The following is a 13646-nucleotide window of genomic DNA, read 5'->3' as shown; positions in this document are numbered from 1 at the left end:
CAACCCAATTGAGATGGTTTGGGATGAGTTCGAATGCAGAGTGAAGGATAAGCAGCCAACACGTGCTCAACGTGGGTGGCAGGGTAGCCTAGTGGTTAGAGTGTTGGACTAGTAACCGGAAGGATGCAAGTTCAAACCCCCGAGCTGACAAGGTACAAACCTGTTGTTCTGCCCCTGAACAGGCAGTTAACCCACTGTTCCTAGGCCGTCATTGAAAATAAGACTTTGTTCTTAACCGACTTGCCTGGTTAAATAAAGGTAAAAAAATAAAAAAAAAAAAAATAAAAAAAAATGTATGTGGGAACTCCTTCGAGACTGTTGGAAAAGCTGAAGATGGATGAGAGAATGACAAGAGTGGAAAAAAGCTGTCAAGGCCATTTAAAACACATTTGTTTTATTTTTAAAACCACTGAGATAGTGATAGATAGATAATTCTAGTTTCCTGAATTTCCGCCTGATTGACGTGCCCAAAGTAAACTGCCTGTTACTCAGGCCCAGAAGCCAGGATATGCATATAATTGGTAGCATTGGATAGAAAACACTTTGAAGTTTCCGAAAATATTGAAAAATGTCTGAGACTTTAACAAAATTGATATGTCAGGCAAAAATCTGAAGAAAATCAGAACAGAATTTTTATTTTTTTGAGCTCCCAGGCTCTTATGTAAACCTATAGTTTCTATGTGTATCCGTCTCCCAGATTGCAATTGATATGGCTTCCACTAGATGTCAACAGTCTTTATTCAAGGTTTCAGGCTCTTTTTCTGAAAAACAAACAAGTATTTTGAGTTTTTCTTAGGATACCACATGAAGTAAATTCGGCTAGCGAGGGAGAGGGAGCGCGCTTATGAATTTTCCTTTCCTGTTGAACATACTACTTTCCGTATGAAATATTTTATTTACGTTTTAAGTACCTGAAGATGAATAGAAATGTCTTTTGACTTGTTTGGACGAAGTTTAGCTTTAGCTTTTTGGACTCCTTTGTCTGCATGTTTAACATGTGGATTACTGAAATCAGTGGTGCCAACTAAACTGACTTTTTGGGATATAAAGAAGCATTTTATTGAGCAAAACAACCTTTCATGTTGTAGCTGGGACCCTTGGGATTGCAAACAGAGGATGATCTTCAAATGTAAGTGATTTATTTAATCGCTATTTGTGATTTTGTGAAACCTGTGCTGGTTGAAAAATATGTTGATGTGGGGCACTGTCTTCAGACAATCGCATGGATACTTTCGCCGTAAAGCCTTATTGAAATCTGACAACGCAGTTAGATTAGCAAGAAGTTACGCTTTTAAATTATGTAAGATACTTGTATGTTCGTTGATATTTAATATTACGACTATTTATTTGAATTGCGAGCCCTCCAATTTCACTGGAAGTTGTCGGCTTGTGTTCCTCTAGCGGGAAAGCTAGCCCTAATTAACTCTAAGCAAGTCAGTTAATTCCTTACGGATCATTGGGAAGCTAGCGTCCCACCTCGGTGAAATTGCAGAGCGCGAAATTCAAATGACAGAAATCGGAATATTAAACATTCATGAAAACTGAAGTGTCATACATCATTTAAAAGCTTATCTTCTTGTTAATCCAGCCTCATTTCATCAGATTTCAAAAAGCATTTATGGCGAAAGCACACCATGCGATTATCTGAGAACTGCGCCCCGCACACAAGAGCATTACATACATTTTCCAATCAAGCAGAGGCGTCATGAAAGTCAGAAATAGAGATAAAATAAATCACTTCCCTTTTGACGATCTTCATCTGGTTGCAATCACAAGGGACCCAGAGTCACAGCTGGCTAAAGGACTGGACCAAGGTGCAGCATGGTAAGCGTACATTTGCTTTTTATTAAAAATAAAGCCGACAAAACAAAGAACAAAACCAAACCGTGAAGCTTTGGGCTTTGTGCCCACAAAACAGAACGGGGAATAGGGTACCTAAGTATTGTTCTCAATTAGAGACAACATTAGACAGCTGTCCCAGATTGAGAACCATACCAGGCCAAGACATAGAAATACAAAACATAGAAAAAAGGACATAGAATGCCCACCCTAGTCACACCCTGGCCTAACCAAAATAGAGAATGAAAAGCCTCTCTATGGCCAGCGCGTGACACCCAGGTACATAATAAATGGTCCTTTTGTTCGATAAAGTCCTTCTTTATATCTCAAAAAAGTATGTTTCATTGGTGTGCTTGACTCAGTAATCCACCGGTTTCCATCATTCAAAATGCATACAAATGAATCCCGTAAGTTACCAATAAACTTCTTCCAAACATATCAAACGACGTTCCTAATCAATCGTCAGGTACCCTAATATGTAAATAAACAATACAATTTAAGACAGAGAATACCGGAGACCATTGCCGAAGATAAAAAACGAAGTGCACGCCCTCACTGGAACACGCAACTGTAACGGCTTTCTTCTTGGGAAGGAGAGGCAGACCAAAACGCAGCGTGGTTAGAGTTCATGTTAATTTAATAAGGTAACTCAAACATGAACAGGATACAAAACAATAAACGTGAAAACCGAAACAGTCCTAACTGGTGCATAAAACACAAAGACAGGAAAAAACCACCCACAAATCCCAACACAAAACAGGCTACCTAAATATGGTTCCCAATCAGAGACAATGACTAACACCTGCCTCTGATTGAAAAACATATCAGGCCAAACCTAGAAATAGACAAACCAGACACACAGCATAGAATGCCCACCCAGCTCACATCCTGACCAACACTAAAACAAAGGAAAACACACAAGAACTATGGTCAGAACGTGACAGTACCCCCTCCCCCAGGTGCGGACTCCGACCGCACAACCTAAACCTATAGGGGAGGGTCTGGGTGGGCATCTGTCCGCGGTGGCGGCTCTGGCGCTGGACGTGGACGCCACTCCATAATTGTCTTAGTCCACCTCCTTAGCGTCCTTTGAGTAGCAACCCTCGCCGCTAACCTTGGCCTAGGAACCCTAACAAAGGGCTCCACTGGACTGAGGGGCAGCTCCGGACTGAGGGGCAGCTCGGGATTGAGGTAGCTCAGGACTGAGGGGTAGCTCAGGACCGAGGGGCAGCTCAGGACCGAAGGCTAGCTCAGGACCGAGGGGTAGCTCAGGACCGAGGGGTAGCCCAGGACCGAGGGGTAGCCCAGGACCGAGGGGTAGCTCAGGACCGAGAGGTAGGTCAGGACCAAGTGGTAGCTCAGGCTGACTGGCGGCTCTGGCAGATTCTGGCTGACTGGCGGCTCTGGAGGCTCCATGCTGACTGGCGGCTCAAGCGGCTCTGGACAGACGGGAGACTCTAGCGGCACAGGACAGATGGGAGACTCTAACTGCTCTGGACAGACGGGAGACTCTAGCAGCTCTGGACATACGGGCAGCCCAGGCAGCGCTGGAGAGGAGTAAGGCTCTGGCGCCTCTGGACTGAGTGGCTCTGGCGTCTCTGGACTGAGGGGCTCTGGCACCTCTGGAATGAGGGGCGGAAGCTCTGGCAGCGCCGGACAGGCGGGACGCACTATAGGCCTGATGCGTGGTGCTGGCACTGGTGGTACTGGGCCGAGGACACCCACCTCAGGGTGAGTGTGGAGAGGAGAAACAGGGAGTACTGGGCTCTGGACACGCACAGGAAGCCTGGTGCGGGGGGCTGTCACCGGAGGGTTGGTGCATGTAGGTGGCACTGGATAGACCGGACCGTGTAGGTGCACTGGAGCTCTTGAGCACCGAGCCTGCCCAACCTTACCTGGCTCGATGCCCACTCTAGTCCGGCCGATAAGAGGAGCTGGTATGTACCGCACCGGGCTATGCACCCGCACTGGAGACAACGTGCGCTCCACAGCATAACACAGTGCCTGCCCGGTCTCTCTCGCTCTCCGGTAAGCAAAGGAAGTTGGCGCAGGTCTCCTACCTGGCTTCGCCATACTCCCTGTGTGCCGCCCCCAATACATTTTTGGGGCTGACTCTCTGGCTTCCTACCGCGCCACCGTGCTCGCTTCGCCAACCTCATTCTCCTGTAACCTTCCTCGCACTGCTCCATCGAATCCCAGGCGGGCTCCGGCACTCTCCAAGTGTAGACCGCCCACCTGTCTATCTCTTCCCAAGTTGTATAGTTCAGATTCTGCTCCCATGTCCCGAAATCCTGACATCGCTGCCTCTCCTGCTCCTCGTAATGCCGCCTCTCTGCTTTCGCTGCCTCCAGCTCTGCTTTGGGGCGGCGATATTCCCCTGGCACTGCCCAGGGTCCTTTTCCGTCCAACTCGTCCTCCCATGTCCATGAGTCTTCTGATGCTGGCTGCTTCTTCTGCTGCCTGTTACCACGCTTCTTGGTCCTGTTGTGGCGGGTGGTTCTGTAACGGCTTTCTTCCTGGGAAGGAGAGGCGGACCAAAACGCAGAGTGGTTAGAGTTCATGTTAATTTAATAAGGTAACTCACACATGAACAGGATACAAAACAATAAACGTGAAAACCGAAACAGTCCTAACTGGTGCATAAAACACAAAGACAGGAAACAACCACCCACAAATCCCAACACAAAACAGGCTACCTAAATATGGTTCCCAATCAGAAACAATGACTAACACCTGCCTCTGATTGAGAACCATATCAGGCCAGACATAGAAATAGACAAACTAGACACACAACATAGAATGCCCACGCAGCTCACGTCCTGACCAACACTAAAACAAGGAAAACACACAAGAACTATGGTCAGAACGTGACAGCAACAAACACTACAGCCAAAATGGGAGCCAATTACCAATACTTCAAATTTTAGCTCATTTTTCACCTGAAACTCTTTCTAAAGACTGTTGACATCTATTGGAAGCCCTAGGAACTGCAATGTGAGAGGTCTTCCTTTTATATTCCCATTCCCAGCCATTGTATTCAGTGGTGAGCTCAAAAAATGTATTTCTGGATTGATTGTCCTCAGGTTTTTGCTTGCCATATTAGGTCTGTTATACTCACAGACATTATTTTATCAGTTTTGGAAACTTTAGAATGCTTTCTATCTATATGCATATCCAAGCTTCTTGCATTGCCCAATGGGACTCCCAATGGGACTCATTGCCCAATGGGACTCCCAATCACAGCCAGATGTGATATAGCCTGGAATCAAACCAGGGACTGTAGTGACACCTCCTGCTCTGTAATGCAGGGCCTTAGACCACAGCGCCACTCAGGAGCCAAATAAACAACTGGCAAAGGTTGGCTACTTTGAAGAACCTCAAATAGAAAATATATTGTTTAACACTTTTTTTGGTTACTACATGATTCCGTATGTGTAATTTCATAGTTTTGATGTCTTCAATATTATTCAAAAATGTAGAAAATATTAAAAATAAACAAAAAGCCTTGAATATGTAGTTGTGTCCAAACGTTTGAATGGTACAGTCTGTTGAAGTGTGTCAAATATGTTTGAAAACACTATGTTAAAAGCACTGTGTGGGCTTGTCCCTAGGATTACCAAAAGACAAAGCTGGATCAGTGGTTCACCAATCAGGGCCTTCTTTGCGACAATCAGGTTACGTACCCGGGACAAACCATGAGCTAGACAAAAACCTTGTCTATGATGAGAGAGGGAGTTGGGATACTGACAGAGGCTGCACTTATCTATCCACTGCTTGCTCAAATTAGCAGCATAACCCAGCCTCTGTCACTATCCCACCTCCCTCTCTCATCCTGTACCCCGGGGACACAATAAACACTAGAACCACATCCCACTCGTTGAGAGGGAGTGTATGGGCAGTTCCAGCGTCTTACGAGGCACTTTCACCTCTATAAAAGAGGAACCCTTCTGTCTGCCCTCACAGACACAGCTGCCCTGCTGAAGGCTGGCATGGCACTGAGTACAGGAGTGGTTCTCCGGCTGCTGGTGGTGGTGATCAGGGGTATGGCTGCTCCTGCACCAATCTGCTCTCTGCTGGGCCAACCCGCTCTGCCTCTCCTGTCTGCCGAGGGAGACATCATCATTGGGGCAGTGTTCCCTCTACATAGGAATGCCCTCTTCAAGGTCCATTCATTCACCTCCAGACCAGAGAAAACACCCTGTATCAGGTACGTGTTGAAAAAAACTGTTTGTAGCTGTTAGGGAATATTTCTCATCAAGACAGATTTGTTTTGTATCTCACTGAAATTAGGCACAGTGCTGAATAACACTATTGTAAATGATATGTGCATTTATTTTTGGAAAAAACAAGTATACACATTAATTTCTGTGATACTAAACACAATACTCAACTCATCTCGAACGAGTATATCAGTTTTGGTGAGATATGTGATTGTGGCATATGCGATTCCTGGCTTCAACTAACTTATTTTTGGTTTGTTACCGCTGTCTAGTATCAACCAACGTGAGTTCCAGTTTGCACAGACCCTGATCTTTGCCCTGGAGGAGATCAACAACAGCAGTGATCTGCTCCCAGGGCTGTCTCTGGGTTACCAGGTCTATGACTCCTGTAGTTATGCCCCCCTGGCTATCCACTCAGCCCTGGCCCTGATGAACAGCCCTGGGCCTGAGGACAGCCTGGGAGACCTTTCCTCCTGTTCCAGATCTCCAGCCGTGTTGGGTATTGTAGGGGAGTCAAGCTCCACATCCACCATCGGAATATCATCCCTGGTCGGACCATTCAGCATCCCTGTGGTGAGACACCTTCTGGTTGTGGCTCTTTAGAGGTAGTTTCATCAATGTCAGCTATGTATGAAAGATCAATTCAAATCTTCCCGTTTCTTCCACACAGATCAGCCACTTTGCCACCTGTGCTTGTCTGAGTAACAAAAAAAAGTTCCCCTCCTTCTTCAGAACCATCCCCAGTGACTTCTACCAGAGCAGGGCCCTGGCAAAGCTGGTCAAACACTTTGGATGGAACTGGGTGGGAGTGGTGAACAGCAACAATGACTATGGTAACAACGGCATGGCCACATTCATGGAGGCAGCGTGGCATGAAGGGGTCTGTGTAGAGTACCAAGAGTCCATCCACCGCACAGACCCCAGAGAGAAGCTCCTGGAAGTCGTCAAGGTCATCCGGAGGGCCACAGCCAGGGTGGTGGTACTGTTCATGGGCTTGGGGGACATCGTTCCCCTGATGAATGAGATGGCCCTGGAGGGAGACCCAGGGCTGCAGTGGGTGGGCAGCGAGGCCTGGATCACAGCCAGAATGCTGACGGAGAACAAGGCCTACGGCTTCCTGAGGGGAGCGGTTGGCTTTGCCATCAGGAATGCCAGGCTGGATGGTCTGGAGGGGTTCCTAGACAAGATGCACCCCTCCCAGGCGCCAGACAACACCCTGCTCAGGGAGTTCTGGGAGACTGTGTTCCAGTGCTCCTTCGAGGGGGGCAGCAGCACGCTGTGCACAGGAACAGAGAGCTTATCAAAGCTGAAGAACCAATACACTGACATGTCAGAGCTGAGAATACCCAATAAAGTATACACAGCTGTATATGCGATTGCACACGCTCTGCACAACCTAATGACAGACTTAAAGAATGACACAGACAGTGGCAAAAGACCAGTCTACACACCACAGCAGGTGAGCAAGCTCCAGATACGACAAAACATAAATAACATATCTTATGAATCATTCCACTCTCTGTGTCTCTCCCTGCGTGTTTCCCACTCTCTCTCTCTGTGTCACTCTCTCTCTCTCTCTCCATCTCCCTCTCTCTCTCTCTCTCTCCCTCTCCCTCTCCCCATGTTGTTGAGCAGGTGCTACAGTACCTGAAGGAGGTGAGGTTTAGAGTAAAGACAGGAGAGGAGATCTGGTTTGATGATAACGGAGATGTGGTGGCGTGCTACGACCTAGTGAACTGGCAGCAGGAGGAGGATGGGAGCCTGCAGTTCCATGTTGTGGGGCTGTATGATTCCTCGATGCCCCCTGAACAGCGCATTACCTTCAACAAGGGAAAACTGGTCTGGGCAGGGGGCCAGGCAGAGGTAGGACTAAATACATGTTGAATATGTTGCAAAAGCAAAGCACATGCAAACCTCAAACCACTGCAAATGTAAAACATGCATTCTATAATATTTACATAATCCACATAGTTTATCTCAATTCTCTTCTTTTGAATTGGTAATATAACTTCCACAAGTAGTGACATTAATACATTTCTGCACGTTTATCTACATAAAATACACCAATATTCAGACATGTTGTATTTCTCTACAGGCACCTGCATCAGTGTGCAGTGAGAGCTGTCCCACAGGCACTCGTAAGGCTGTGCAGAAAGGAAAGCCTGTATGCTGTTATGACTGTGTACCATGTGGGGAGGGAGAGATCAGTAATATCACAGGTAATATATAATGCATTTAGGGCTACCTTCAATACTTTCAAGTTCTGTCACTGCCCAACAGGACTAATAGATATCAAAAAACACATGACACAGTGACACACTGATTCATGGAATGAATGACGTTCTAATCCTTTTGCAGATTCTAACGGCTGCTATCGATGTGACTTGGAGTATTGGTCCAATGAAAAAAGGGACCTCTGTGTGTTGAAACCAGTTGAATTCCTCTCCTATGAAGAAATGATGGGCATAGTTCTGGTGTTTTTCTCCTTACTGGGGTCCGGTGTTACTACTCTGGTAGCTGTTGTGTTTTCAATTCATAAGGACACCCCCATCGTCAGGGCCAACAACTCTGAGCTGAGCTTCCTGCTGCTCTTCTTCTTGACTCTGTGTTTTCTGTGTTCTCTTACTTTCATTGGCCGGCCCTCTGAGTGGTCCTGTATGCTGCGTCACACAGCGTTTGGGATCACCTTCGTCCTCTGCATCTCTTGTGTTCTGGGGAAAACAATAGTGGTGTTGATGGCCTTCAGGGCTACACTTCCAGCCAGTAATATCATGAAATGGTTTGGTCCTCCACAGCAGAGACTCAGTGTTCTTGCTTTCACTCTCATACAGGTCCTGATCTGTGTACTTTGGTTAACAGTCTCCCCTCCTTTCCCTTACAAGAACATGAAGACTTATAAGGAAAAGGTCATTCTAGAGTGTGATGTGGGTTCAGCTATTGGTTTCTGGGCTGTGTTGGGGTATATAGGACTCCTGGCTCTCTTGTGCTTTGTGCTGGCTTTTCTGGCTCGAAAGCTGCCTGATAACTTCAATGAGGCCAAATTCATCACCTTCAGCATGCTCATATTCTGTGCTGTCTGGATCACCTTTATCCCAGCTTATGTCAGCTCTCCTGGGAAGTTCACTGTAGCTGTGGAGATATTTGCTATTCTGGCCTCCAGTTTTGGTTTACTTTTCTGCATTTTTGCTCCTAAATGTTTCATTATATTGCTGAGGCCAGAGCAAAACACCAAGAAACATATGATGGGGAAGACATCCAATGATATACGATATTAAAGAAACAAATTATAGGGAAAACATCCAAATATATACGATATTAAAAAAATATATTATGGGGAAGACATCTAATTGTAACGGTTTTCTTGACTTGAAGGAGAGGAGGACCAAAATGCAGCGTGGTTACTATTCATGTTTTTTAATAAGACAACTAAACATGAACATAATTCAAAACAACAAACGTGGAAAACCAAAACAACCCTATCTGGTGCAACAAACACAGAGACAGGAACAATCATCCACAAAACCCAACAACAAACAGGCTACCTAAATATGGTTCCCAATCAGAGACAATGACTAACACCTGCCTCTGATTGAGAACCATATCAGGCCAAACATAGAAATAGACAAACTAGACATGTAACATAGAATGCCCAGTCAGATCACACCCTGACCAAACAAAACATAGAAACATACAAAGCAAACTATGGTCAGGGTGTGACACTAATGACATACGATATTAAAGAAACATATTTTGGGAAAGGCGTCAACCAAAGCCCTTTAGGATGAATACTGACCATTGGCCTATTCTAAGTCTTTCTATAATAAACACAGACACATCATATCTAAGTCAGTCATGGGTTAACCTCATCCACAGACACATCATATCTAAGTCAGTCATGGGTTAAACTCATCCACAGACACATCATATCTAATTCAGTCATGGGTTAACCTCATCCACAGACACATCATATCTAAGTCAATCATGGGTTAACCTCATCCACAGACACATCATATCTAAGTCAATAATGGGTTAAACTCATCCACAGACACATCATATCTAAGTCAGTCATGGGTTAACCTCATCCACAGGCTCAATTGATACCAAAAATAGAGCCTGGAAACACTGTGCAATGAAGTGGGACTTGAAAGGGGAAGGGTTCAAATCAAGGCAGGATAGAGAGAGCCTGCTACAGTTTGACTTTGAAAACTGCAGAAAACCTCACAATGATCATATGACTTAGGAAGCCCCAACTGATTCTGAGTTTGGGCATATTTCTTATTTTATTTATTTCACCTTTATTTAACCAGGTAGGCTAGTTGAGATGAAGTGCTCATTTACAAATGCGACCTGGCCAAGATAAAGCAAAGCAGTGCGACACAAACAACAACACAGAGTTACACATGGAATAAAAAAACATGGAGTCAATAATACAATACAGTGTGTGCAAATGAGGTAAAATAAGGGAGGTAAGGCAATAAATAGGCCATAGTAGATACATAATTACAATATAGCAATTAAACACTGGAGTGATAGATGTGCAGATGATGAATGTGCAAAGGAGCAAAATATGAAGTTTACATGTGAGAACTACGTGCAATACTTCCTGATTTCCCAAACTCACTTCCTTGTTTAGCCTAATTCGTTTGTAGAGGGAAGGTTCTGAGGGTTTTGTTGGATGGTGATGGACTGAGATATCAGCCAATGTAAATCCGCTCCTGCCATGGGCTCCATTCCGGTCTCTTCATGAGACATTGTGAGAGATGGTTTGAAAGAGAAAGAGCCGGCTGGTAGACGAGATCTGTCTCAGGTACATGGATGTTCAATAAGTCCTGAACACACATCCAACAGCACATTATGCCAACCAGCCATATCTACATGGGTGTGGTCGCACATTATGCCAAGCAGCCATATCTACATGGGTGTGGTCGCACATTATGAAAGTCAAGACAATAATGAAGCAGAAAGAAAATGTATTATTTTGACTATGTTTCTCACTGCTCTACCCCAGCGGCCACTGACAGCCTGCTGTGCTTCCACAGGGCCCCTCAATGACCCCCTCAGTGACCCCCTCAGTGACCCCCTCAGTGACCCCCTCAGTGACCCCCTCAGTGACTGCTGCTGTCCAGTCCAGGTCCAGATCAGGAGCCCACACACAAGCCCCTTACTGAGCCTCTGTCTCAAAGGCCTGCTCTGGACAAGCATGGTCTACTATCTCATCAAAAACAACATTGACTTCTTAAACCTCTCCTCATAGGCCTGTGGGCCACAACCCAATGTGTGTCAATACACCAATGGGCATGTGGCATTCATACCCCCATCAACACATAGCAAGGCCTCAGTGAAATGTGTTATAAAGAATATATGTGTATTTTCCATGTATCGTGTAATGCATTGGCTACCCTTCATGTAATATTACAGTGGTTGTAATAAACAATTCAGCTGTCTAATATCTCTAGATCTCCAGTCTTACTTGAATTATCACAGCGCTAGAGAAAGACACAAATAAATGAAAACACTAGAGTGGTAATTTTCTATGAATTGTGTGACTCACTTCAGCTGGCCAAATGTATCTGTATGTAGTAGTAGTAGTAGTAGAAACAATGGTAATAGTAAATCAAATCAAATCAAATTGTATTAGTCACATGAGCTGAATTCAACTGGTCTGGACCTTACAGTGAAATGCTAACTACGAACCCCTAACCAACATACATTTCTGTTCTGTCCTTGATTGTTGGTGTCTTAGTGGTTGTTGTAGGTGTTAGTGTGTATGTATTTTCCTATGTGGTATCTTGCTTGACTTTTGTGAGTAAACTCCTTTGTGTTGCTCAAACCTGTGCCCTGCGCCTGACTCCACTACATCTCTGCACCCAATCGCTGACATATACTATCAAATAAACCATGAGCCCAGATGTCAGCCTTTATTCCACCCATTGTAATACAAAGGTACCTACTGGATAACTTGGTTTGGACAGGTGTCTATAAAGCCCATGGTGGTGCCTCATCCTAAACTGGTTGCTGATAAAGCTCTTCTGAAAGGATAGTTGATCTTAAAGACTGAAAGCCTCAACAACCCCAGCTGGTGAAAAAAAGGGATCTAGTTATGGGTACACATTTATATTCTCAATGAGTCCAGTTTCATGTTTTGCAACAGTTCGACAGGTACGGTCAATAGTTCGGCGAGTAAGGTCAATAGTTCGGGAGTAAGGTCAATAGTTCAGTAGCAAGGTCAATAGTTCGGTAACAAGGTCAATAGTTCGGTACCAAGGTCACCAAGGTCAATAGTTTGGTTGTAAGGTCAATAGTTTGGTAGGTAAGGTCAATAGTTCTGTAATAAGGTCAATAGTTCTGTAGTAAGGTCAATAGTTCTGTAGTAAGGTCAATAGTTTGGTAATAAGGTCAATAGTACTGTAATAAGATCAATAGTTTGGTAGTAAGGTCAATAGTTTGGTAGGTAAGGTCAACAGTTCTGTAGTAAGGTCAATAGTTCGGTACCAAGGTCAATAGTTCAGTAGTAAGGTCAATAGTTTGGTTGTAAGGTCACTAGTTCTGTTTTAAGGTCAATAGTTCTGTAGTAAGATCAATAGTTTGGTAGGTAAGATCAATAGTTCCGTAGTAAGTTCAATAGTTCGGTACCAAGGTCAATAGTTTGGTAGGCACGGTCAATAGTTCTGTAGTAAGGTCAATAGTTCGGTACCAATGTCAATAGTTCGGTACCAAGGTCAATAGTTTGGTAATGAGGTCTATAGTTCTATAGTAAGGTAAATAGTTCGGTAATAAGGTCAATAGTTCAGTTGTAAGGTCAATAGTTTGGTTGTAAGGTCACTAGTTCTGTAGTAAGGTCAATAGGTCTGTAGTAAGGTCAATAGCTCTGTATTAAGGTCAATAGTTCGGTAATAAGGTCAATAGTTCTGTAGTAAGGTCAGTAGTTTGGTAGTAAGATCAATAGTTTGGTAATAAGGTCAATAGTTCTGTAATAAGGTCAATAGTTTGGTAGCAAGGTCAATAGTTTGGTAGTAAGGTCAATAGTTTGGTTGTAAGGTCACTAGTTCTGTAGTAAGGTCAATAGTTCTGTAGTAAGGTCAATAGTTTGGTAGGTAAGGTCAATAGTTCTGTAGTAAGGTCAATAGTTTGGTACCAAGGTCAATAGTTCAGTTGTAAGGTCAATTGTTTGGTTGTAAGGTCACTCGTTCTGTAATAAGGTCAATAGTTATGTAATAAGGTCAATAGTTCTGTAGTAAGGTCAATAGTTATGTTGTAAGATCAATAGTTAAACCACTGATATATTTCTGTACACGTAGCCGCCACAGAGTTTAAGCAGTCAAATAGCAGCCACGTGCCCTGATACAGTACATAATGTGACACATGTTGAAAGTGTTACATTACACTCTGAACAGCAGGGCACTACCTACAGTATTGTAGTTATAGACCTACAAGCAAAATCATGCTGGGCGCATGCGTCCTCACTGTGAGGACTTGGGTTGCCTGCACCAGGCGTGCTCTCCTATGCTCTCTTAAGACCCCTACGTCATCCTCTCGATACCTCAGAGACCTGTCACACCTCCTACATGCCAGGTTGAAGGGGGTGTG

General features: G+C 44.6%; 1 protein-coding gene across 1 annotated transcript; it reads left to right on the top strand.

Moving 5' to 3' along the window:
* Positions 1 to 5642: 5642 nt before the first annotated feature.
* Positions 5643 to 9419, top strand: LOC112266202 (extracellular calcium-sensing receptor-like). The gene is made up of 6 exons (XM_024443652.2): positions 5643 to 6046; positions 6332 to 6632; positions 6730 to 7518; positions 7695 to 7922; positions 8155 to 8278; positions 8418 to 9419. Exons 1-6 carry the CDS (start codon positions 5829 to 5831, stop codon positions 9332 to 9334), a joined length of 2577 nt encoding a protein of 858 aa, XP_024299420.2. The 5' UTR covers positions 5643 to 5828; the 3' UTR covers positions 9335 to 9419.
* Positions 9420 to 13646: the final 4227 nt, after the last annotated feature.

This window comes from Oncorhynchus tshawytscha, linkage group LG13 (genome assembly GCF_018296145.1).
Source record: "Oncorhynchus tshawytscha isolate Ot180627B linkage group LG13, Otsh_v2.0, whole genome shotgun sequence".
Classification (NCBI taxonomy): domain Eukaryota; kingdom Metazoa; phylum Chordata; class Actinopteri; order Salmoniformes; family Salmonidae; genus Oncorhynchus; species Oncorhynchus tshawytscha.
Note: the sequence above shows the minus strand (reverse complement) of the source record. Positions and strands in the feature narration are given on the sequence as shown.